This window comes from Mobula hypostoma, chromosome 3 (assembly GCF_963921235.1).
Source record: "Mobula hypostoma chromosome 3, sMobHyp1.1, whole genome shotgun sequence".
NCBI lineage: Eukaryota > Metazoa > Chordata > Chondrichthyes > Myliobatiformes > Myliobatidae > Mobula > Mobula hypostoma.
This window is the reverse complement of record NC_086099.1, coordinates 27961185-27987991: the sequence shown is the minus strand read 5'-3', so window position 1 is coordinate 27987991 and position 26807 is coordinate 27961185. Positions and strand designations below refer to the sequence as shown.

Sequence of the window (26807 nt, the reverse complement as noted above, 5' to 3'; positions counted from 1 at the left end):
TTTTACATTCAATATCACAAATACGTAACACCTCAATACCCTTTCAATCTCTTTCTTCTATAATCTACAATTTTGATCTACACATGGGTGAAAGGTAAATAGAGGGGCTATGTGGGAGGGAAGGGATAGGGTGACTTTGCAGCAGGTTAAAGGGTTGGCACAAGAGCATGCGTCAAAATGTTTGTACTGTGCTGTATGACTCTGTGATCTATGCTCTAACTTTCAACAACAAAAGCAATTTACCTTTGCTACTCTATTTTCCCATCCTAGTATTTCCTAATATCTGGATATAAAGCTTTAAAAAGATCATATTCCTTACTATAATTATAAGACAAGGGTTAAAATACGAGCTGAGGCTGACATCAAGAAGAAGGTGGTCACCATTTAAGACAATGAATGCAAAACTGGCTGAAAATATTTAATTACTTAATTGCTTAGGGTCTACCCCTTATAAGACCATAAGGTATAGGAGCAGAATTAGGCCATTTGACCCATCGAGTCTGCTCCGCCATTTGGTCATGGCTGATCCAATTTTCCTCTTAGCCCCAATTTCCTGCCTTCTCCCCGTATCCTATCATGCCCTGACCAATCAAGAATCTATTAACCTCAGCCTTAAGCATACAGAAAGACTCGGCCTCCACAGCTGCCTATGGCAACGGATTCCATAGATTCACAATTATCTCTCACTATCTCTTAATAAGTTACAGCAAGAGATTAGCTTGACTCCTCGTTCAATTTAAAGTGCTTTTATTTTCACACTTCTGTAAAGGGAGCTATCATAGTGCTCAGGGGAGTAGAATTTAGAATGAATTAGGGGCTTCATTATATTGACTCTTCTGTAAGGAATCACTATATTTAGGCATAACATGGAAGAAACCTTTCCAAGATCCCTGACCAGGAATAGAAACTGATCAATTTTCTAATCATTTAAATCTATCTACGTCCCAGTACGCTGCTGGCAGTTAGTGAAGCAATGAAGATCCTCCATCTCTGACAGTGTTCAGGGCTTCCTTCACCATGTCAGTAGCTCAGTTATCACTACTGTCAGTCATTCAAGTTCCGGGTGGAGACTCAGGAACACCGTCGCACTCAGATGTAGAAGGTTTCTTCATTACTGTTTCTGTAACAGCTTTGTATTACCAGTTAGGGTTATTAGCTCTGAGCAAACCGCTGAAACTGGAGGACTGGTGGACCACTCTTGGTCTGGCCTCTATTGACCTGGTTGGCATGGGTGATCCTGCCAAGAGCTAAAGCATTAACTCCAACCCCAGTCAACAGCAGTCATTGAAGCATGCAAGCCTCCAAACCCTATGACAAGGTTGTGATCCTTTTGGTAGAATTATTAAAACGGATGGACACAAAATGCAGATCTACAATCCTACTGCACCTTCTGAAGGTTCTTTAAATGCTTCTCTTCCTCCTGACCTGTATTTCCAGTATTTTCTGTTTTTATCTTGCTGGATGTTGACCTAACCCAACCCAGGGAACACTTCAATCCTACAAATTCCACCAGACTACTTTAAAAAGTAAGAGAGGAGGAGAAAACTGGGAAAAAATCTATCCCGGGTGAAACACTTACCCTGCTTGCAACAATGAGCTGTACCAGTCCTGCTGCTGACCGAAGAAGAGCTACTGCCTCTTGGTGTGAGAGTCCAACCAGGGACTGTCCGTTAATCATCAGCAGCTCATCACCAGATTTCAGCCTTCCATCCCTGGTAGGAGAAATAAGAAAGGGTAAAGCTTTCAAGCATCAGTGAAACAAAAGAGCTGACCATTATCTTCAGAAACCTGCTGGAGTACATGCCCCTGAGGTAGAGCTGGCTGACAGCTGCAAGTCCCTAGGTATAAACATCTCTAATAGCTTGTCCTGATCCAACCATGTAAATGTTTTGAACTTGAAAGTTCACTAGCACCTCTATTTTGTAAGGAGGCTGAGGAAATTTGGCATGTCTCCATTGATCCTCACCAATTTTTACAGTTGCACTACAGAATACATCCTATCAGATTGTGCCATGTCTCGGTCTGGCAACTGTTCTGCCCAAGACCACAAGAAATTGCAGAGAGCTGTGGACATATTTCAGTCATAACAAAAACCAGTCCACCCCCTCCATTGACTCTGTTTACATTTCCTGCTGCCTTGGGAATGCAGCCATCAAAATCAAAGATCCCTTCTACCCTGATCGTTCTCTCTCCTTTCTCCTTCCACATTCACAAAAGCAGAAGGGAAAGAAAATCAAAACAGCCTCCTCCAATGCGGCAATTGAAATGGGTTAAAACAAAATACTAAAAAGATTTATGATGATGTCAGGTACAGAAAATTAAAATCTAGGAAGCATTCAGTCTGGGAAGGGAGTGACAGGAAACAGACAAAATAGGAGAATTGTGAAATGAGAAAGATTAAAGAGATTGGAGAAACTGGACAAAGGGACAAGTTAACGCTGTGAAATGCGGGTTGGAGCAGTTGCTGAGACCTGAAGCCTAAAGAACAATGCTAGAAATGCCCAGCTGAAAGGGCAGCGTCCATGGAGTGAAAAGCTGTGTTAATATTAGAGTTACCTAGTTACCAAGTCAATGATCCATTTGGTGGAGAAACAGGTCTTCCAGCTCACTATGTCCATCCTGTTAATTAAATATCTGTCAATTGCTCGTCTAAATGTCCTAACCCTAACCCTGCCTCCCGGTTCTAGGATTCAATCACGCTCTAGGGGGAAAAAAGTGATTGGAGGAAAGTATACGGGGGATGTCAGAAGTAGTTTTTTATTACAGACAGGGAGGTGGATGAGTAGAATACCTGCCATGGGTAAGACAGAGGCAGATACATTAGGGGTATTCAAGAGACGCTTCGGTAGGCACATGGATGATAGAAAAATGGAGTACTCTGGGGGAGGGAATGGTTAGATTGATCTTTGAGTAGGTTAAAATGTCAGCATAACATCATGAGCCGAAGGGCGTGTACTATGCTGTATTATTCTATGTTCTATGTTCTTGGATATAATTTTATATAAGCTCCTTCATTTGCTGAGGCTTGATGATGTAACTGCATTGTGGAATACCACAGGTCATAAACCTCCAATCATAATAACACCCCTCACTACTATCCTCTATCTTCTATGGCCATGCCCATTTTAATCTATTCTATCAAGTCTCTATAGATACCATGTGTCTTAATCTTCTGGATCAGCCCATTATGGTGGACCTTGCTGAAATTTTTACATAAGTCCATCCATCACACTGCACTCATCAATCATCATCATCATCTCCTCAGAGAACTCAATCACATTTGTAAGGCACAATCTGCTCCACATAAAGCAATGCTGACAATTCCTAATAAGTGCATACTTTTCCAGACATGAGTAGATCTTATCTCTAAGAACCTTCTCCAATAATTGCCCTACACTGATGTAGGGCTCACTTGCTATAGGACGATAACATGGGCTATTTTCCAGCCTTCTGTGACTCCAGAGGATTCAAAGATCTCTGTCAAAGCCCCAAAAATGTTCTCTCTTACTATTCTCCAAACCTGGGATAGATCCCATTAGTATGCACATTAAATGTTCTTCGGGAGCCCCAAAACCTCCTCTTTGTTATCAGTGTGCCCCAGAATATTAGCAGAACCACTCCATGATCTCACCAACCTCCATATTCTTCTCCTTGGTGAATACCAATGCAAAGTACCTTGCCTGCTTCCTCTGACTGCATAAATTCCCTCCTTTCTCCTTGAGTAGTACTTCCTTCTCCCTAGTTACCTTTCTGATTTTATTGTATGTACAAAATGCCTTGGGATTCTCTTTAATTCTATTCGACAAAGACATTTTGTATCCCTTTTTAGTCCTCTTGATTCCCTGTTTAATTTCTCCCCTACTTCCTCTATTTACCTCAAAAAGGGCATGTCTGATTTCAGCTTCTGAAACTTTTCTGGGCCTAACACGTTTCCTTTTTGACTACATTTGCAATCTGTTGGACCAAAGTTCCCAAACCTTGTCCTCCTTGCCATTCTTCCTCACAGGAACAAGCTGTTCCTGAATTCAGACCAATGGCCTTTAAACGACTCCCACATGTCAGATGTGGACTTATCCAATAACAGCCACTTTCCCAAAGCACAATTTAGCACTTTCCTTAATTATCCTGTCCTATCCTTATCCACAATAATCTGAAAACTTTTGATCACTGTTTTGTGGATTTTTTTTTCCTGGATCAGTGCAGGTTTAACCAAGTAACAGGAAATTTGAGCCTAAAAAAACCCTATAAGTTAAACTTGCTTTGTCAATCATAATTTTCATGTTGCTGTTTGTTTAAAAGCCAAGAATGGTTCAAGAATTTCACAAAGGTCAATGGAAGCTTGCTAATTGATTTCCTGTTTGATTTAGCGAGTAGTTTGGCTCTCACGGATTACATTTACTTACTGCAGGTCAATGACTAATCTCAGTGCCAGCAGCCGAGGAAAACAAAATATGATCAAATAACTGTTCTCTGCAAATCTCATGGGGAAAGATTGTGACAAAAGTTTCAGTCTTATCTAACTTTTAGTTTTGTTGTCATATGCACAATGGTCTCCTGAGGGAACTGGCTGAGGTGCAATTTTTTAGATGGACTTGGCGCTATTTAAAATCTTGTGGGACAGCACTCAGCTTTCAAATAACATAACTAAAAGAGAAAAGGGTTAACATTTAACGAGGGTGTGCCTGCTCTTTTGGCTACTGGTCAAAAGTGTGTGGGCAGCTTGCACACGTGGTTTTGCCAATGCCATTTGGTGAAGGCCTTGGGAGGTGCATACTACATATCTGCGGAAAGTATGCAAAGTAGGTGGGGCATGACACCATTACAGAGCAATTGCTAATTGGACATTGGTAGCTTTGAGCTCAAAACCCTAGTAAGTGTAATCTCCCAAATAAATACAGCTAAGCACTTTCTGACCTGCACGAAGGACTTGTCCATCAGTGCATTCTAAAGTTATCAGAAATACTTCACGACCCCTATAGGCAGTTGCAACTTAACCCTATTCCATTAAAGAACCAAACACTTTAGACTTTGTTTCTGCCCAGAAGTGTTTGTGCTCTCTGAAATAGGTTCAAGTTTCAAAAGACTACAGTAAGTAGGTGCTGAAAGACATTTTATTGATGTCAAGGCTTCTGCAAAAGCCATTGACTCTTGGCTGCGATGGATTAATAGGCACTTCTTTGGATTAAATTCTGGGCAAAGGGTATACTGTAAGAAAGATAATGGAAGAGGGAGGAGAAAGAAGGGATTGTATCAGAAGGTCTTAACTGCAACAATTGCTTAATTGTACCAGCAAACACTGGGACACAGAAGTGTTTGTACATTCATTCCAAATTAAAATGTGAAAAGCAAAGTTTTGAATGTCCTTAAGTTTATGGTGATAGAATTTTGGAGGCCAGCTGTGAGTGTGCTTGTTTCATTAGGTCTCAAAGCCATGGTTGAAGGTTTCAGCAACAGATGAGATAAGGCAGGGTTGGAATCAAACAATGTAGTAGAGTTTCAAATTGTCAGACCTGGTGGTGGAGCAGATATACAGTCATTGATGCAAAGAGAAGTGCAGCAGAGAAACAGGCCCTTTGGCCCACCTAGTCCATGTTGAAATCATTTAAACTGCCTACTCCCAACGAACTGCATTGGTCCATAACCTTCTATAATCCCCACTATCTGTGTAACTACCCAAACTTTTCTTAAACGTTGAAATTAAGCTCGCATGGACAACTTGTGCTAGCAGCTCATTGCACACTCTGAAGTCACTCTCAGTGAAGAAGTTTCCCCTCATGTTCCCTTTAAACTTTTCACCTTTCCCCCTTAACCCATGACCTCTGGTTGTAGTCCCATCCGATCTCAGTGGGAAAAACATTTACTCTATCTATACCCCTCATTATTTTGTATATCTCTATCAAATCTCCTCTCAGTATTCATCATTCTAAAGAGTACAGCCCTAACCTATTCAATCTTTCCTTATAACCAAGGTTCTCCAGACTCGGCAACATCCTTGTAAATTTTCTCTGTACTCTTTCAACCTTATTTACATCTTTCCTGTAGGTAGGTGACCAAAACTGCACACAATACTCCAGGTTAGGCCTCACCACTGTCGTCACTGTCTTATACAACTTCAGCATAACATAACAACTCCTGTACTCAAGATTTGATTTATGAAGGCCAATGTGCCAAAAGCTTCCTTTACAATCCTGTCTACCTGTGATACACTTTCAATGAATTATGCCCCTGTACTCCCAGATCCTTTTGTTCTACCATATTCCTCAGTGCACTACCATTTACTGTGAAAGACCTACCCTGGCTGGTCCTACTGAAGTGCAAAACCTCACACTTGTCCGCATTAAATTCCATCTACCATTTTTCACCCCACTTTTCAAGCTGCTGCAGACCACTCTGCAAGACATGACAGCCTTCCTCACTGTCCACTACACCCCCAATCTTGATATCATCTGCAAATCTGTTGACCCAGTTAACCACATTATCATCCAGATCATTGATACAGACGACAAACAACAAAGGACTCAGCACCGATCCCTGCAATACATCACTAGTCACAGGCTTCCAGTCAGATAGGCAACCCCTTACTACCACTCTCTGGCTTATCACTTAAAGCCAATATCTAATCCAATTTACTACCTTATCCTGAATGCCAAGTGACTGAACCTTTTTGACCAGCCTCCCATGTGGGACCTTGTCAAATGCCTTGCAAGAGTCCATGTAGACAACATCCACTGCCTTGCCTTCATCCACCTTCCTGGTAACTTCCTCGAAAAACTATAAGATTGATTAGACATGAACATGCACAAAGCTATGATAACTATCCTTAATCAGTCCATGTCTATCCAAATACTCATATATCTGGTCCCTTAGAATACCTTCCAATGATTTTCCCCTAACTGATGTCAGACTCATCTGCCTATAATTTCCATGTTTCTGTTTACTAAACAGCGGAACAACATTGGCTATCCTTCGATCCTCTGGTACCTCTCCTGTCGCTAAGGATGTTTCAAATATCTCTGCTCGGACCCTGGAAATTTCTGCACCTGTCTCCCATAGGGCCCATGGGAACACCTTAACAGGCCCTGGGGATTAATCTACCCTGATTTACCTCAGGATAGCAAACACCTCCTCCTCTGAATCTGTACAGGGTCCATGAAGTTGATGTTGCTTTGCCTTATCTCTATAGACTCTGTATCCATCTCCTGAGTAAGTACAGATGCAAAGAATACATTTACGATCTCCCCCATCCGTTTTGGCTCCACATATAGATCTTCCAGAGGACCAATTTTGTCCCTAGCACTCCTTTTGCTCTTAACATACCTGTAGAATCCCTTAGGGTTCGCCTTCACCTTGTCTGCTAGAACAACTTTGTCCCTTCTTTTAGACTTTAAGAGTTCTTTTGCATTTAGTATACTCCATTAGCATCTCATTTGATTCTACCTGCCCGTGCCTGCTATATATCTCCTTTTTCTCTTAACTAGGGCCTCAATATCTCTTGATAACCAAGGCTCCCTACACTTGTCTTCCTTTCATTTTATTCTGACAGGTATATCCAAGCTTTGTAATCACAATATTTTATTTTTGAAGGCTTCCCACTTATCATTGCTCCTTGGCCAGAAAACAGCCTGTCCCAATCCACCCTTGTCTTATCATTTCTGATACTGTCAAAACTGACCTTTCTCCAATTTAGAATCTCCACCCGCAGAACAATCCTATCTTTTCACCTCCTCTCAAACTTCTGACGTCCAGATTGGTTGCTGGTCAAAGCTCTATTACGCTGCTGTGACCTGCTACTCCCTTTTTCTACTCGGGCAGTGGACCTAAGTGAAATAACCTCCTCTCAAATTTCCAAAGCTCACCTTTTGGTTAAATATAATATTAAAGCTGTCAGTATCATATATTTGGCAGAAAGACCTGTCATTGTTTAGAGAAACAGATTTTGTTGTAGAGATCAAAACAAAGCTTCACTCTGAGTACCTAGACAACTTAGTCACAACTGGTGATGAGGCAGAACTGGGCTCCATTGATGTACCGTACAGGCAGAAACTGACTCTATCTTCTCAGCTGATGCAACTGATGGGTGACATATCAATGGAAAACAGCAGGTGCAGATCAGTGCATGAACAAATCCTTGCAGCACACCAATACAACAGTGTGGATAAACAAGTTAAGTTTGTTGACTCTTCAATCGTAATTGGGAGTTTATGGCCTGTTCCAAGTCACAATCATAAGGGACATCCATGCTTCATTTAGGATATATTTACAAAAAACATCCCCACTAAAATTTTACAGCTGCTCAACCCATATCCCTTTGAAGTTGAATTCAATTTTTGCTGGCCACCCATAACATCGGCCACTATTGATAAGTTCAGTCAATGTTGATAGCACTGGTTGAATACTATAATCAATGCTTCAAATGAAGCATCAGTAATGCCTTTGTTCCAATGAATGAACAATATGCATTATGAATACAGCATCCACTTCCTTGATTATTGCAAACTATTGGACCTTTAGCAAAAACTGCCAGCTATGTTTTTTCTATTACCATAATCCTAACATTTTTGTCGTCCTTGAATTATTCAAGTACTTTTGACTTAATTGTTTAGTCTGCCCTGAGGAGATGAAAGGTACTATATAAATTCAAGGCCCTCTATTAGTATTACATATTCTAATTACCTGTGAAACAAAATCTCATCAAAATTACATCACAATACCAAAGCTGTGATAAGGTGTATGACCGCTCTTTTTTGAACTGCACGTACATATTTCTAAGCAGTCAAAAAAGTAACTCAAGAAAATGGCAGCAGCATCGTTACCATTCTGTGCCATGTAGTACGATGTGAACAATCATGGTCTTCCATCTGTATGATCATGATTGTTCTTGGCAAATTTTCCTCCAGAGTAGTTTGCCATTGCCTTCTCCTGGGCAGTGCCTTTACAAGATGGGTGACCCAGCCATTATCAATACTCTTCATCGATTGTTTGCCTAGCATCAGTGGTCACATAGCCAGGAGTTGTGATACACACCAGCTGCTCATATGACCATCCAGCACCAGTTCCCATGGCTTCACGTGACTCTGACTGGGGGATAAGCAGGTACTAAACCTTGCCCAAGGGTGACCTGCAGGCTCGTGGAGGGAAGGAGCACCTTACACCTCCTTTGACAGAGAGGTATCTCCACCCCACCCCAATGTTATGGCAGCATAACACTGTCAAATGCTTTTGATTACCTTTGTGCTGCTCCTCCTTCTTCAACAGATGTAATGATGATGCCATAGGGAGAACGTTTGGATCCCCGCCCCCCTGTGATCTGAATGCCAAGTCCATCCGAACCTTTAACCATGTGCATTTTCCAGATCTGGCAGCCTTCCCGCTGGAGGGGAGGAAAGAATTCAATAAGTATTATTCCACTGTACATAAGTATTTATGGCAATGCTTTTTTAAAAAAAAAGTATATTATTCACTCTATTCATTTTGGTATCGATCTGATTCATACGTTGCCAGTCCAGGCCTTTTTGTCCCTGTCCCTGTGAGTCATACAGTTAACATATAACCCAAAGTGCTGAACAAATGAATGAAACTACAGTGTAACACCCCACAGAGCAGAGCAAGTTCTTCAAGAGTATGGTGGTTATCTGGAACAAATTGTGACGGGAGAGATTGGAGGACGATACAACGTTTAAAAGGTGTTTGGACAGGTACTTAGATAGGAATGATTTAGAGGGATATGGGCCTAATGCAAGGAAATGGTGAAATATAAACAGACATCATGATCAGCGTGGTGAGGTGGGCCAAAATGGCCATTTTCCTTGCTCTATGATCCCAAAAGTCCCTTGATACCTTCTCTTTTCATGAATGCTACCCAAATCTTCCACAAAAGGAATTAGTTAACTACAAGCCTATACCAAACCTTTCCTTCCTGGGCAAGATTTTTAAGAAAGTCACTTTCCTCAACAACTTTCTGAATGAGAGCAACATGCTAGAAAGTTTCACACATAAAAGTTGCTGGTGCAGGTGTGTCGCTTGAAATTCCAGCATTTCCTCATGTTTGCGTATAGAAAGTTCCAGTCAGGTTTCAGAGCAAATCATAGCACAGAGGTGGCCCTTACCAAAGCTGTCAGCTCAGCACTAATGCCAACAGAATCTCAGTTCTAATTCTTCTAGATCTGAACACTGTCTGCAAAAAAAAAATTGACCACAATATTTACCTGGATTGCCTTGAGAAATGGGTTGGCCTCTGTGGTACTGCCCCTAATTCCTTTCACTCATATACCTTGAAGATAACTTTTTGTCTGTCTTGGAGAGCAGTTTTCTAAGAGATACAATGTACCTTTTGGAGTTGCTCGGGGAAGCTGTCTTGGTTCCCCACTCTTCTCTTTATAGACATCATTAGAGCGTATCAACTTGATTTCCACAGTTAAGCAGATGACACACAATTGTATATCTCGACTGAGCCAAATGCTTATTTATTTATTTAGAGATATAGCGTGGAATAGGCCCTTCTGGCTCTTCAAGCCACAACACCTGGCAACCCCCAACAACCCCAATTTAACCCTAACCTAAACATGGGAAAATTTACAATGACCAATTGGCTGGAGGAGAGAGAGCAACGCACCTGCGCATGCGCAGTCCTCCGGTGAAAAATGATATCGTATCTGTTAAATAAGGGCTGTGGACAATTCTGATTCGATGGAGAATGGACGTGAAAGCACAGAGGAACATCGGGAGAATTTTCTGAAATGCTCATTCGCTGCTGTCGTTACTGCGTGGTCGGGAATCTTTCGGAGGGTAGGCCTCAAAATCCCCGGCTTTGCCTGCTGTTGGCGACCAAGGTTGAGGTTGAATCATTGGGACAGAGATGGCGCTCAGTACTTGGTGTCAGACAGGTGATCAGAGCTTGAAGTTTTCGGATGACTCAGAGTCGGATTGTGGTCGGCATGGCAGGGAGAGATTTTCTTCCTTCTCCCGTCTGCGTGAGATGTGGGACATTTGAGAGACTTTGAACTTTACCATGCTCGTGGACTTCTTCATCAAGTTATGGTATTGTTGCACTGTTGTAACTATATGTTATAATTATGTGGTTTTGTCAGTTTTTTCAGTCTTGGTCTGTCCTGTGTTTTGTGATATCACACAGGAGGAAATATTGTATCGTTTCTTAATGCATACATTACTAAATGACAATAAACAAGGACTACGTGTCTTCATAATCTAACCTACCCACTACATCTTTGGAAACCGGAGGACCCGGAGAAGACCCACGCATTCCACAAGGAAGACATACAGACCCCTTACAAGAGGACACTGGAATTCAACTCCGAATTCCGATGCCCCAAGCTGTAATAGCGTCGCACTAAGTGCTACGTTACCATGGCACCCAATCTTCTCTGGCTTCTGGCATGGCTGCAGTAAATAAATGGACAAACAATAGTTTCCTAAAGCTAAATGAAGATAGAACAGGAATACCCTTGGCTGGCCCCAATACGAAAAGAGATCAACTTCTTGATAAACTTCCGAACTTTGCCAAATCAGAAGTAAAATGTTTAGGTGTTGTCCATGATTCAGGCTTGAATTTTAAATCCCTCATAAAGAAATGAACAGGGCAGCATTTCTACACTTAAGAAATATTGGTAAGTTATGTCTGTATCTGTCATGTAATGATGCTGAAAAACTGAATCACATCTTTATATCGAGTAGACTAGATTACTGCAATGCCCTTTTTACTGGCTTTCCAAAGCAAACTACCGACAAACCTCAACTCATTCAGAACACCACTGCTAGACTTTTAGCTAAATCTAGAATGAGGAATCACTCACATCCTAGCTACTCAGCAATGGCTTCCTGTATCTTTTAGAATTGATTTTAAAGTTATCTTACTTGTTTTTAAATCTCCCAATGGTCTGGGACTGGAGTACATCATAGAATCACTTCTGTTTTACAATCCTGCTTGAGTCTTCGGTCTTCTTCTACAGGTCTCGTAGATTTAAATAACCTCCCTCAAAAATAATTGGCAGATCAGCTTTTCTGAACCACTCTCGTAAACCGTGGAACTTAATACCTAAAACTATAAGGAATGCATACACAGTTGACAGTTTTAAACGCCAGCTCAAAATGTATTTACTTAACCTTGCTTTTAACTAATATCATTATGTCTTTTATTGTTATGTTTATTTTTATTTTTTATTTTATTTTGATGTTTGCAGACAGCCTGGGAACTGAACCTCGATCTTACAGCTGGCGCTGTGATAGTGTTACGCTACTGTGCCTCCTGATGACATCACAAATTCATGGCATCATGAGAGAATCTGAATTAATTTTATCCGGATTCTTAATGCACGTGCATCAAATGAACTGCTGTGCAATAATGTGATGATTTCCTTGTTATTATCTGCATGCCATTGTGTTAATGAGTGAAAAAGGGAGATTCAGTATGAGCAGTTAGCTTAACGCTTTACCGCGCCAGTAACCCAGGTCCTATTTTGCCTGTGTAAGGAGTTTGTACGTTCTCCCTGCAACTGCATGGGTTTCTTTCGGGTGTTCTAGTTTCCTCCCACATTCCAAAGACGTATGGGTTAGGGTCAGTAAATTGCAGGCATGCATGGGATCTCATTGAAACCTACCGACTGTTGAAAGGACGAGATAGGTTGGATGTGGAAAAGGTGTTTCCTACAGTGGTGGTATCCAGAACTAGAGGGCACAGCCTCAAAATTGAGGGGCTACTTTTTAGAACAGAGATAAGGAGGAATTTTTTTAGCCAGAGAGTAGTGAATCTGTGGAATGCTCTGCCACAGACTGCGCTGGAGGCCAAGCCCCTGGGTATATTTAATGCAGAAACTGATCATTACCTGATCGGTCAGGGCATCAAGGGATATAGCGAGAAGGCAGGTGTATGGGGTTGAGTGGGTTCTATTTTATATATATATGGTGCTGGAAGCATGCAGTACTGTCGGGCTGCACTAGCATATTTTTGGTGTTGTTTGTTGATGCAAATGATAGATTAGATTAAATTATTAGATTATGAGGACAGACAGTCCTCTTTTATTGTCATTTCGTAATGCATGCATTAAGAAATGATACAATGTTCCTCAAGAATGATATCACAGAAACACAAGACAAACCAAGCCTGAAAACTGACAAAAACCACATAATTATAACATTTAGTTACAACATTTGCAAAGCAATACTGTAATTTGATAAAGAACAGACCATGGGCATGGTAAAAAAAAGTCTCAAAGTCTCTCGAAAGTCCCATCGTCTCACGCAGATGGTAGAAGGAAGAAAAACTCTCCCTGCCATGAGCTTCCAGCGCTGCAAACTTGCCGATGCAGCACCCTGGAAGCACCCGACCACAGCCGACTCTTGAGTCCGTCCGAAAACTTCGAGCCTCCGACCAGCCCTCCGACACCAAGCACTGTCTCTGCCGAGTGCTTCGACCCTGGCCCCGGCAACAGGTGATAGGCAAAGCTGAGGATTTGGGGCCTTCCCCTCCGGAGATTCTCCATCGCACAGTAGCAGCAGCAGCGAAGCGGGCATTTCAGAAGTTTCTCCAGATATTCCTCCGTGCTTCTCACGTATGTCTCCATCAAATCAGGATTGTGCACGGCATCCTACTTGACAGATACCAATATCGTTTTGGATTGGCCGTGCGCGCTGCGTCGCGTCGCCATCTTCTCTTCCTCTTGGATACTGCATGTGACAAATAAAGCTAATCTTCAATCCACAGGAAACTCATTAATATTGTTGGTGATTCAGAGGTAGAAAAGTTGAAAGCCATGCTTGCTCCCAATGCCCCATATGCATATATAAGTTGCAACTGACTACCGGGGTTGTTGCAGCAGCAAATCACATAGCTATAAAATTATCTCTGATAAGTTGGAGTGTCTGGAGAAAATTGTCCTTCCTAATTGCCAGGATTGTAGCACAATGGCAGATGCAGACAGTCCAGATCAGATTTCAGATAATCTCGTTCACTGGTAGTTTTTCATTTTGCAATTGTTAAACCAAGTGATAGTATATTTGAGATGTTTTGAAAGGAAACCCTGTCAGTCATCAGCCTGAAGTTCAACAGAGATAGAAAGAGGACAGTCAGATAATTTTGTGGATTCCGCTTCTCTTTAGGGATGATAGTTCCTTTTGCAATGGATGTGCAAAAGTTAACAGGAGTGTTTCCTCCTCTAAGAGTAAAGAACAGGAATTTGGTGAGTCAGGAAATTTGTCAGAGGGTCATTTTACTAAACAATTTGGGTAAATTTTATTGTGAAGATTTCTCAACTTTAGCATGAAACTTCATTTACAGTACTAGTCAGCAATAAAAAAGTTGCTTGCCCGACTCTCAGAAAATCAGGTAGTCAACTAGAATCGATAGTTTGACAATTACTATCAGCTGAATATAAGCACGGGTTCTGCAGAGAGTAGAACTTTATTTCAGTGTATCTTCTACCAAATTTAAAGAACATGTCAGGGTTAAGTTTTTTACACAGAGAGTGATGAGTGCGTGGAATGGGCTGCTGGCGACAGTGGTGGAGGCAGATACGATGGGGTCTTTTAAAAGACTCCTGGATAGGTACAAGGAGTTTTGGGTAACCCTAGGTAATTTAAAAGAGAGAGCTTTGGGTAACCCTAGGTAATTTCTAAGGTAGGGACATGTTCGGTACAGCTTTGCAGGCCAAATGGCCTGTATTGTGCTGTAGATTTTCTATGTTTCTAACTGGAATTTGGTAAAGCAGGAAGAACACAAGGAAACAGAAGCAGGAATAGGCCCATTAAGCTTCTCAAGCATACCGTGCCATTCAACATGATGATGGCTGATACATGCTAGCCCCAATTCCCTTGCTATGTCAGTTCTCCATAATCCCTCAATTCCTCAAACTTCCAAATAGTTACTATTCTCCCACTTAAATATATCTGATGATCTGGCCTCCACCAGCTTCTGGGTCAGAAAATTCCAGAGATTCAGTGCCCTTTGAGATAAGAAATTTCCACACAGTGTTAAAAAACTGACTTTGTATTTTGTCTCAGTGACCCCTTGTTCATGACTCTTCTATTGGTGAAAACAACTGAATACCTATCCTGTCAAGCCCTCTTAGAATTTTACATGTTTGAATATGTTCACTCCTCATTCTCCTACACTCCAAGGAAATTGAAGCCCAAACTGTCTAGCCTCCCCCGAAGAATCAACTATCTCATTCCATGAATTAGCCCAGAGAATCTCCTTTAGGTTGCCTTTTTTATTATTATGTGCAATCGTGAACAATTGCCAGATCAGAAATGCTGATCAAGTCAACTATTTCCCAAAGAGAACTCTGATAGGGCAATCCGATGGTTCACTGCTGCTCAGCGATAGAACAGGCACAAGGGTCGCTAGCCCCTGTACCCCAGAAACACACCTGAGCAGTGCGGCAGAGGTATGCACTATGCATGACCTGATCTGAAAGCATCATGTTGACTCATAACAGATGGTGTTCATGGTGGAACAGCTTAGTCAAGGATGGGGTGATCAGCACAGATGGACAAATTATACCTCCACTATCCCTATGCCTCCATTGCTACAAAGTAACCAAACCGATAAATGATATTACAGGTGTGGTCTCTCCAACACCCTGTGCAACTGTAACAATATCTTTCTGTTTTTAGTCTCTAACCCCTTTGCGAAAAATGCCATCATGCCCTTTGTTTTTGTAACTACTTATTAGGCATGACTGCTAACTTTGTGTGATTCATGCACTGAAACAACTGCATTCAGTGGCCACTTTATTAGATACACCTGTTCGTTATTGCAAATATCTAATCAGCCAATTATAGGGCAGTGATTCCATGCATAAAGCATGCAGACATGGTCAAGTGGTTCAGCAGTTGTTCAGAAAGTGATCATCGTGACTTTGACTGTAGAATGATTGTTGGGGTGGTTTGAGCATCTCAGAAACCGTTGATCTCCTGGGATTTTCACGCGCACAGTCACTAGAGCAGGGGTCAGAAACCTTTTTGCCTCTGTGAGCCGGATCGCGTATTAATGAGTGGACGGTGGGCCAGATAAATGCCATAAAAAACTTGAAATATGGGAATTATCCATTAAAATACATCCAGTTATGTTTTGCCTCAAATTAATGAATAACACATGCTAGAAAATCACTTGTGCTTAACCAAGGATGCCAATTAGTAATGAAAAAACTCAGTTTAGTTGCAATTTATTTCAATCAAGGCATCTTTTGACTCTATTAAAAGGACACAACGAATCTTTAAACATAAAATCTATGAACATGATGCATTGAATGGTGGTAAATTAAGTATAATATAGAAGAAAATTTTAATGCAAACAGTCAATAAATCAATGTGAAACTTGATGCTGTTTATTGTTTGAAAGCTTCTCAATATTGGGTGTCAGATTTGTTGATGCCAAGAGCAAGACATTATCCAGGTGGGCATCAGTCAATCTTGTTCTCAAATGGTTCTTGGTGTGCTTCATTTTTGAAAATAATTGCTCACACAGATAAGTGCTACCAAACAATGATGCCATCTTTTTTGCATGGTCCATGAAGTTAGGACACTTCCCACTTGGATGAATATATTTTCTATAGAAGTTAAGCACTGACACATCTTCAGAATGAAATTTCGATCTCAATGTGTCATCACCCTGCATCTCAATCAATTCCATTTGAAAAATTTCTGATGCAGTGTCCACTTCCACATCAAATGGAGTAGCAAACAGCTTGAACTCATTTGCATGCAAGTAAAAATCAGCAAAAAGAGATGAAAACTCTTTTCTTAATTCTTGGACCATAAAGATTTCTTTTCAGGACAAACAATATCCACCACTGCCAGTAAATATTCTTTGACAAACTCTCCATCTGTAAAAGGCTTCATCTTTTCGGCAACACGATTTGAGACTTCTTAGCTGGCATGGGTATTTCCTTCATCTTCACTGATTTTCTTGGTAAAAAATTGACGTCTGTTTACTGAAACTAGCCTTCATTCGCTCAACTTCATCTTTCCTTGCTTGCCCAGTAAACTTGTTAAAATTTCCATTATGGCATTTGCCACCTTCTTCACAGCAATATTTTCTAGGCAAATGAGACAAACTGGTTTCCCAGCTTGCTCGATGAAGAAGTAATCTAATGTCCAAGTGTCTCAAAAATTTCGGCATTCAGTGTCTACCTCCCTGTGTTTTGCCTTCATTGCCGTTGGAATTTTTTTTTCTATTTTATTTCGAAACGCGAGTTATTCAACAAGTATCGTAGCACATGTAAATATCTGGATATTTAGCATGGATTTCTTGTTAAAACACAGTGACACTGTTTCTGTTTACAAATTTGAACGACCCCATCTGAAAACCTGCGCGTAAACGGAGAGTATCTAATACATATTAATAAGGTAGTCTGCCTTCCCGTCATTCGTATATACCAGTGTTTGGTTTGGAACAAAACGGAACCTGGGGCCAGAATAACAAGACGCCTTGCAAGTCCATCAGTGTGGTCACGTGAAACATTCAGAATAAGGAAAAATCACTCGTGGGCCGGATAAGCATGGTGTCCTAATATTTGCTCGTGGGCCAGTCAAAATACCTTCACGGGCCCAATCTGGCCCGTGGGCCGTAGGTTGCCTACCCCTGCTCTAGAGTTTACAGAGAATGGTACAAAAAGCAAAAAAAAAAATCAGTGAGTGGCAGCTCTCTGAGTGAAAACGCCCTGTTAATGAGAGGTCAGAGGACAATGGCCAGACTGGTTCAAGCTGAGAGGAAGGTGACAGTAACTCAAATAACTACAGTGGTGTGCAGAAGAGTGTTTCTGAATGCACAACACTTCGAACCTTGAAATGGACGTGCTACAGCAGCAGAACACATTTAATACACACTCAGTGGCCACTTCATAACGTATGGGAGGTACCTAATAAAGTGGCCACTGAGCATAGATTCCCCTGAACTTCACTCACTTTCAGTCTCACTTCATTTAGGTAATAATCTGGCTTTTTATTCCTCTAACCGATTCAGATCTATTTATAACATGTACAACAAAAGATACAGTGAAATGCACCATTTGCCTCCTTCAAAGAGCGTGGCTTCACATTCCCCCACGTTAAGATCCATTTGTCATATTTTCACCCAGTCAATCTATCTGAATCCTGCTGCAGAATCACAATGTCCTCAGAAGAGAGGAGTTGCTTAGTACACTAAAAATATGCAAGATTTGTATAAAGGAGAGTTAACAAAGTGAGCACTAGGGAATTAATAATTGAAAACAAGGAAATAACGGGAATTACGTTATTTCAGATTTCACAATACAGGATATATCTCAGATATTGTAAATAAGAGTTGGACGGAAGAAATGATCTCAGGAAAATTACAATTACCTGAGCAAATTGTTCGGGATACTGGGTTTTAAGTATTGGGTCTTTGGGGGAATTCATCCAAATCAGACAGCTGATGTGCAAAATTCCCTAAATTCTGAGAATGTTCTATTAGACTGGAAAATAGAAAATGCAAAAAAGTAGAGAGACAGGAAACCAAAGGCCAGTTGGCTTAACATCTGTCTTGGGGAGAAAAGAAGCAAGTAAGGAAATTGCAGAGGCTCCAATACAATTTTGCAATGCTGTTTGGTATTTAAAATATTCTTTTAAAAATATTCTGAAGGATGACATGAAGCATCACTTAGAGAGGCAAAGGTTAATCAACAACAGTCAGCAAAGATTTGTTAAGGAGAGGTTATGTCATACATATGACCACAACTGCATTTTTCAGAATGTACAAGGTATGCTCATTTGTAATGATATTACTGGGACTGGAGACCTGAATAATAGGGAAACAATGAATCAGCTAGGGCTTTTTTTCCCACCCTGGAGTTTGGGAGGATGAGGAGAGATCTGATAGGGGTATACAAAACCTCTAGTTGCCACGGTAGCATGGTGGTTAACCTGAGGCTCTTACAGCGGGAAGTTGGAGTTCGGAGGTCATTTCAGGTGCAGTTTGTAGGGAGTTGGTATGTTCTCCTGGTGACTGCATGAGTTTCCTCTGGGTGCTCTGGTTTCCTCCCACAACTCACAGAGATACTGGTTACAAGGTTAATTGGTCATTGTAACTAGACCTGTGATTAGGCTAGTGTTAAAATAGATGGGTTGCTGGGTAGCATGGCTTGTTGGGCACGAAGAGCCTGTTCTGTGCTGTACCTTTATATTTTTAAAAAACAGATACTTTCCCTGAGGTTGGGCAAGACTAGAACTAGAGGCCATAGCTTAAGGGTGAAAGGTGAAATATTTGGAACAGTTGGAAATTGGTAAGTATGATGTTGTGGGAATAACAGAGACATGGCTTCAAGTGGACAGGGCCTGGGAAATGAATATTCAAGGGTATACGTCCTATCGAAAGGACAGACTGATGGGCAGAGGGGGTGGGGTGGCTCTGTTGGTGAGGAATGATATTCAGTCCCTTGCGAAGGGGGACATAGAATCAGGAGACGTAGAGTCAGTATGGATAGAACTGAGAAATTCTAAGGGTAGAAAGACCCTAATGGGAGTTATCTACAGGCCCCCAAACAGTAGTCTGGATGTAGGGTGTAAGTTGAATCAAGAGTTAAAATTGGCATTTGCAAAGGTAATGCTACAGTTGTTATGGGGGACTTCAAAATGCAGGTAGAATGGAGGAATCAGGTTGGTACTGGACCCCAAGAAAGGGAGTTTGTGGAGTCCCTCCAAGATGGAATCTTAGAACAGCTTGTACTGGAGCCTACCAGAGAGAACGCAATTCTAGATTTAGTGTTGTGCAGTGAACCGGATTTGATCAGGGACCTCGAGGTAAAGGAGCCATTAGAAGGTAGTGACCATAATATGATAAGTTTTAATCTGCAATTTGAGAGGGAGAAGGGAAACTGGGAAGTGTCAGTATTACAGTTGAACAAAGGAAACTATGGTGCTATGAGGGAGGAGCTGGCCAAAGTTCAATGGAACAATACCCTAGCAGGGATGACAGTGGAACAGCAATGGCAAGTGTTTCTGGGAATAATGCAAAAGGTGCAGGATCAGTTCATTCCAAAGAGGAAGAAAGATCCTAAGGGGAGTAAGGGGAGGCCATGGCTGACAAGGGAAGTAATGGACAGCATAAAAATAAAAGAGAAGAAGTATAACATAGCAAAGACGAGTGAGAAGCCGGAGGATTGAGAAACTTTTAAAGAACAACAGGAGGTAACTAAAAAGGCAATACGCGGAGAAAAAATGAGGTACAAAGGTAAACTAGCCAAGAATATAAAGGAGGATAGTAAAAGCTTCTTTAGGTATGTGAAAAAGAAAAAAATAGTTAAGACCAAAATTGGGCCCTTGAAGACAGAAGCGGGTGAATTTATTACGGGGAACAAGGAAATGGCAGACGAGTTGAAGACACAAACAATCTCCCAGATGTAATAGTGGCCAAAAGACTTAGGGTAATGGATGAATTGAAGGAAATTTATATTAGGCAGGAAATGGTGTTGGATAGGCTGTTGGGTCTGAAGGCTGATAAGTCCTCGGGATCTGATGGTCTGCATCCCAGGGTACTTAAGGAGGTGGATTTAGAAATCGTGGACGCATTGGTAATCATTTTCATATGTTCTATAGATTCAGCATCAGTTCCTGTGGATTGGAGGGTGGCTAATGTTGTCCCTCTCTTCAAGAAGGGAGGAAGAGAGAAAACAGGGAATTATAGACTGGTTAGCCTGACGTCGGTGGTGGGAAAGATGCTGGAGTCAATTATAAAAAATGAAATTACGACACATTTGGATAGCAGTAACAGGATAGGTCCGAGTCAGCATGGATTCACGAAGGGGAAATCGTGCTTGACTAAATCTTCTGGAATTTTTTGAGAATGTAACTATGAAAATGGACACGGGAGAGCCAGCGGATGTAGTGTATCTGGACTTTCAGAAAGCCTTTGATAAAGTCCCACATAGGAGATTAGTGGGCAAAATTAGGGCACATGGTATTGGGGGCAGAGTACTGACATGGATTGAAAATTGGCTGGCTGACAGAAAACAAAGAGTAGCGATTAACGGGTCCCTTTCGGAATGGCAGGCGGTGACCAGTCGGGTACCGCAGGGTTCAGTGCTGGGACTGCAGCTGTTTACAATATATATTAATGATTTAGATGAGGGAATTAAAAGTAACATTAGCAAATTTGCCGATGACACAAAGCTGGGAGGCAGTATGAAATGTGAGGAGGATGTTATGAGAATGCAGGGTGACTTGGACAGGCTGGGTGAGTGGGCGGATGCACGGCAGATGCAGTTTAATGTGGATAAATGTGAGGTTATCCACTTTGGTGGTAAGAACGGGAAGGCAGATTATTATCTAAATGGAGTCAAGTTAGGAAAAGGGGAAGTACAATGAGATCTAGGTGTTCTTGTACATCAGTCACTGAAAGCAAGTATGCAAGTACAGCAGGTAGTGAAGAAAGCTAATGGCATGCTGGCCTTCATAACAAGGGGAATTGAGTATAAGAGCAAAGAGGTCCTTCTGCAGCTGTACAGGGCCCTGGTGAGACCACACCTGGAGTACTGTATGCAGTTTTGGTCTCCAAATCTGAGGAAGGACATTCTTGCTATTGAGGGAATGCAGCGTAGGTTCACAAGGTTAATTCCCGGGATGGCGGGACTGTCATATGTCGAAAGATTGGAGCGACTGGGCTTGTATACTCTGGAATTTAGAAGGCTGAGAGGGGATCTTATTGATACATATAAGATTATTAAGGGATTGGACACGCTGCACGCAGGAAGCATGTTCCTGCTGATGGGTGAGTCCAGAACCAGAGGCCACAGTTTAAGAATTAGGGGTAGGCCACTTAGAACGGAGTTGAGGAAAAACCTTTTCACCGAGAGAGTGGTGGATATATGGAATGCTCTGCCCCAGAAGGCTGTGGAGGCCATGTCTCTGGATGCTTTCAAAAAAGAGATGGATAGAGCTCTTAAAGATAGTGGAATCAAAGGTTATGGGGATAAGGCAGGAACTGGATGCTGATTGTGGATGATCAGCCATGATCACAGTGAATAGCGGTGCTGGCTCGAAGGGCTGAATGACCTACTCCTGAACCTAATTGTCTATTTAAGGGGAACCTGAGGTGGACCTCTTCACTCAAGTGGGCAGTGAGAGTATGAAATGAGCTGCTTGCAGAAGTGGTGGATGCTGGTTCAACTGCACCATTTAAGAGAAGTTTGGATATGTACAGGGATGGGAGGGGTATGGAGGGATGTGACTAAGAAGAATAACAATTTGGCACGGACTAGATGTTTCTGTACAGTAGTGCTCTATGGCACTCGGAGAACAGAAGATTTGAACTTGTATGCATCGATTTTAGTAAGACATCTGGGAGAGCTCCACACAACAGATTGAACAAGAAAATAAAAGCCAAGGGATCCAAGAGAAAGTGGCGTTGAATTAAAGATCTGGTTCAGAGTCAGAAAGTGAAGGAATTTTAGTGATTGGTAAATTGTTTGTAATTCTGCAGACCTCCAATTTCTGTTATGTTAAAAAGAAGTGGTCTGGATTCACATGAGTCACAGTATTCACATAGTGCACACATTGAAGTGATCAATGTAAAAAAATATCCCATACTATTTAATACTATGTACCCTCTCCACAAACAATTAACCTGTCATCTGGAAAATGAATTGTTATTTTTTTGCCTTGGGTATATTTGTCACTAATTTGCATTTAAGGTAGCTAGTATTAAATAGGTATTGGAAGGGTACAGTGTGGAATAATTGGCTGACTAAATATTTATGGGGTCATTGTTTATTCACCATGGAATACAAAAGTACATAAAGGGTCACAGACAAACTCACATGTGTTGCTACTGTTAAGATTTAAGAAAATGCACAAAAGAGATTGAATAAAGATATTGTAAAAAAAAAGACCAAAGAAGGAATAAGTAAATAAATATTCATTTGCTAAACTAAGTCAGTGAAGCACAACTAAAATGACCAAGTAGGATAGGAGATAATGATGAAGAACAATTATCACTTAACGAGTAACACAGATTTTATGTGAAGAACGGAAGATTTAATATTTTTATGGAGAAAGCATTGAAGGAGACAATGTGAAATGGTGTACTGATAAATAACAAAGTGCAAACTAAATTAGGATTCTTCTAGGTAACCTGGTATCAGCCATGCATAGCACACTCACCCTTAGTGGTATATTGCTGTTTAAGCAAATTGGCTGCTATATTTCCTATGTAACAATGGTGATTAGACTTCAGAACAACTTTAGGATATCCTTAAGTCATAACAGATGCTACATAAATGTTTTTTTTTGGCAGCTCTTCCTATCGTATCTCTACGTCGTGAGGGGGGGCAACGTTTGAAGATATCAAATTTCCCTCTTTTAATATTGTTTCCTAGTACAACCAGTGTCCCAAATACAGCACACATTCTTGCACAGTGGGGTGGGGGGGGGGAAATGTCCATGGTGATAGTGGTGGGTGGGAGTAGGAAGGGGTCTTTCTAATGGTAAGAAACATGCTGGGAATCTATAATGCACATGGTTGAATACTTTACCATGAGGACAAAATATGAAGAATGCATGGAAATTCATGTCTCTACTTGCCCATTACAGAGGAGAAACTCAGTATTTTATGTCCTATTTATTAAGAGGATGAAAAATGCAAAGCCAATGGACTTTGGAAGTTTGATATACTGACCCACATGTGTCTTGGCTTCCTGCTGAATATTTGAAATAAGCCAGTATGCATCAGAATAATTAATAAACATGCAGGGGTCAAGATTAAGGAAGGCATTTTTGTTGGCCCCCAAATCAAGCAGGTCATCAATAACAGGCAATTCGAACAACTTCCAGTGGGACTGGAGAAAATTGCATTCAAGAATGTTGTTGGAAATTTTGTTAGCACCTACAGAACACCAAAACAAAGTGCAGCTGTTTGACAAATTGCTTCAAGCATACAAAAACATGAAATGCAATGTGTCACTAAAGATTCTTTTTCTGCATTCCCATTTAGACTTCTTCCCTGAAAATCTTGGCACTATCACTGATGAACATTGTGAAAGGTTTCACCAGGACATTACGGTCATCAGGGTAACTGGAATCCAGCAATGCTGGCTGATTATTGTTCAACACTTAAGCGAGAAGCTTCAGACTCTGAGTACAAATGAAAATCACCAACAAAACATTTTTAGCCTGGTTGAACTATAACAAAGTGACAGCACTATTATGCAATTAAATACATAATATTCAATAAAATTTAATTTCTTGATTCTCCAAATTCCTATGTGACACAAGTAGTCTGAAATTATATTCATGTTCAGCTTCGAGTCAGAATCAGAATCAGGTTTATTATCACCAGCATGTGATGTGAAATTTGTTAACTTAGCAGCAGCAGTTCAATGCAATACATAATATAGAAGGAACAAAAATAAATAAAATAAAAATAATAATAATGATTAAGTAAGTAAATCAATTACATTATACGTATATTGAACAGATTTTTTAAAAGTGTAAAAAACAGAAATACTGTAGATTTAAAGAAAGTGAGGTAGTGTCCAAGAGTTCAATGTCCATTTAGGGATCGTATGGCAGAGGAGAAGAAGCTGTTCCTGAATCGCCGGGTGTGTGCCTTCAGGCTTCTGTACCTCCTACCTGATGGTATAGCGAGAAAAGGGCATGCCCTAGGTGCTGGAGGTCCTTGATAATGGACGCTGCCTTTCTGAGACACCACTCCCTGAAGATATTCTGGGTACTTTGTAGGCTAGTACCCAAGATGGAGCTGACTAGATTTACCACCATCTGCAGCTTCTTTCGGTCCTGTGCAGTAGCCCCCCCCCCCAATACCAGACAGTGATGCAGCCTGTCAGAATGCTCTCCATGGTACAACTATAGAAGTTTTTGAGTGTATTTGTTGACATGCTAAATCTCTTCAAACTCCTAATAAAGTATAGCTGCTGTCTTGCCTTCTTTATAACTACATCGATATGTTGGGACAAGGTTAGATCCTCAGAGATCTTGACACCCAGGAATTTGAAGCTGCTCGCTCTCTCCGCTTCCGATCCCTCTATGAGGATTGGTATGTGTTCCTTCGTCTTATCCTTCCTGAAGTCCACAATCTGCTCCTTCGTTTTACTAACATTGAGTGCCAGGTTGTTGCTGTGGCACCACTCCACTAGTTGGCATATCTCACTCCTGTATGCCCTCTCGTCACCACCTGAGATTCTACAAACAAAGTTTGCATTGTCAGCAAATTTATAGATGGTATATGAGCTATGCCTAGCCACACAGTCATGAGTATATAGAGAGCAGAGCAGTGGGCTAAGCACACACCCCTGAGGTGTGCCAGTGTTGATCGTCAGTGAGGAGGAGATGTTATCACCAATCCACACAGATTGTGGTCTTCTGGTTAGGAGTTGAGGATCCAATTGCAGAGGGAGGTACACAGGCCCAGGTTCTACAATTTCTCAATCAGGGTTGTGGGAATGATGGTATTAAATGCTGAGCTATAGTCGATGAACAGCATGCTGGCATAGGTGTTTGTGTTGTCTAGGTGGTCTAAAGCCGTGTGGAGAGCCATTGAGATTGCGTCTGCCGTTGACCTATCGTGGCGAAAGGCAAATTGCGACGGGTCCAGATCCTTGCTGATGCAGGAGTTCAGTCTAGTCATGACCAACCTCACAAAGCATTTCATCACTGTCGATGTGAGTGCTACCGGACGATAGTTGTTAAAGCAGCCCACATTATTCTTCTTAGGCACTGGTATAATTGTTGCCTTTTTAAAGCAAGTGGGAACTTCTGCCCATAGCAATGAGAAGTTGAAAATATCCTTGAATACTCCCACCAGTTGGTTGGCACAGGTTTTCAGAGCCTTACCAGGTACTCCATCGAGACCTTCCACCTTGCGAGGGTTCACTCTCTTTAAAGACAGCCCAACATCAGCCTCTGAGACAGAGATCACAGGGTCATCAGGTACAACAGGGATCTTCTCAGCTGTTAGTTGTATTCTCCCTTTCAAAGAGTGCATAGAAGGCGTTGAGTTCATCTCGTAGTGAAGCATCGTTGCCATTCATGCTATTGGGTTTTGCTTTGTAGGAAGTAATGTCTTGCAAACCCTGCCAGAGTTGCTGTGCATCTGATATCACCTCTGACCTCATTTGAAATTGTCTCTTCGCCCTTGAAACAGCCCTCCACAAATCATACCTGGTTTTCTGGTACAGGCCTGGGTTGCCAGACCTGAATGCCACAGATCTCGCCTTCAGCAGATGATGTACCTCCTGGTTCACCCACAGCTTTTGGTTTGGGAATGTACAGAAAGTCTTTGTAGGCACACACTCATCCACACAGGTTTTAATGAAGTCAGTAACAACTGCAGTATATTCATCCAGGTTCGAAGATGAATCCCTGAATACAGTCCAGTCCACCGATTCAAAGCAGTTCCACAAGTGCTCCTGTGCTTCCCTTGTCCAAATTTTCATGGTCCTCACTACTGGTGCTGCAGTCTTCAGTCTCTGCCTTCACTCAGGGAGTAGAACTACAGCCAGGTGATCAGACTTCCTGAAGTGAGGCCGTGGAATAGCACGGTAGGCATTCTTGATGGTGGTATAGCAATGGTTCAGTGTGTTGTTTCCTCTGGTATTGCAAGTGATCTGTTGATGGTAATTGCTTAGTGATTTTTTCAGACTGGCCTGGTTAAAATCTCCCAAAATGATGGTGAAGCCCTCAGGGTGTGCTGTTTTGTGTAAGTTGATCCCCTTGCTCAAAACATCTAAAGCCTTAAGTGGAACGTATACTGCTACCAAAATGACCCCGGAGAACTCCTGTGGTAGGTAAAAAGGACGTTAGATATTCCAGGTGTGGTGAGC

At 41.5% G+C, this 26807-nt stretch overlaps 1 protein-coding gene across 3 annotated transcripts in view; it reads right to left on the bottom strand.

The window, feature by feature from the left end:
- The window catches only part of pdzd2 (PDZ domain containing 2), a 493753-nt gene that overhangs the window by 133287 nt on the left and 333659 nt on the right, over positions 1-26807 (bottom strand). For all 3 annotated transcript variants that reach the window (XM_063042802.1, XM_063042803.1, XM_063042804.1), the window contains 2 exons: positions 9228-9370; positions 1580-1712 (listed from right to left, as the gene is read on the bottom strand). In XM_063042802.1, the coding sequence (XP_062898872.1) occupies positions 1580-1712; positions 9228-9370 (276 nt within the window). The remainder of the gene's footprint in view (positions 1-1579; positions 1713-9227; positions 9371-26807) is intronic.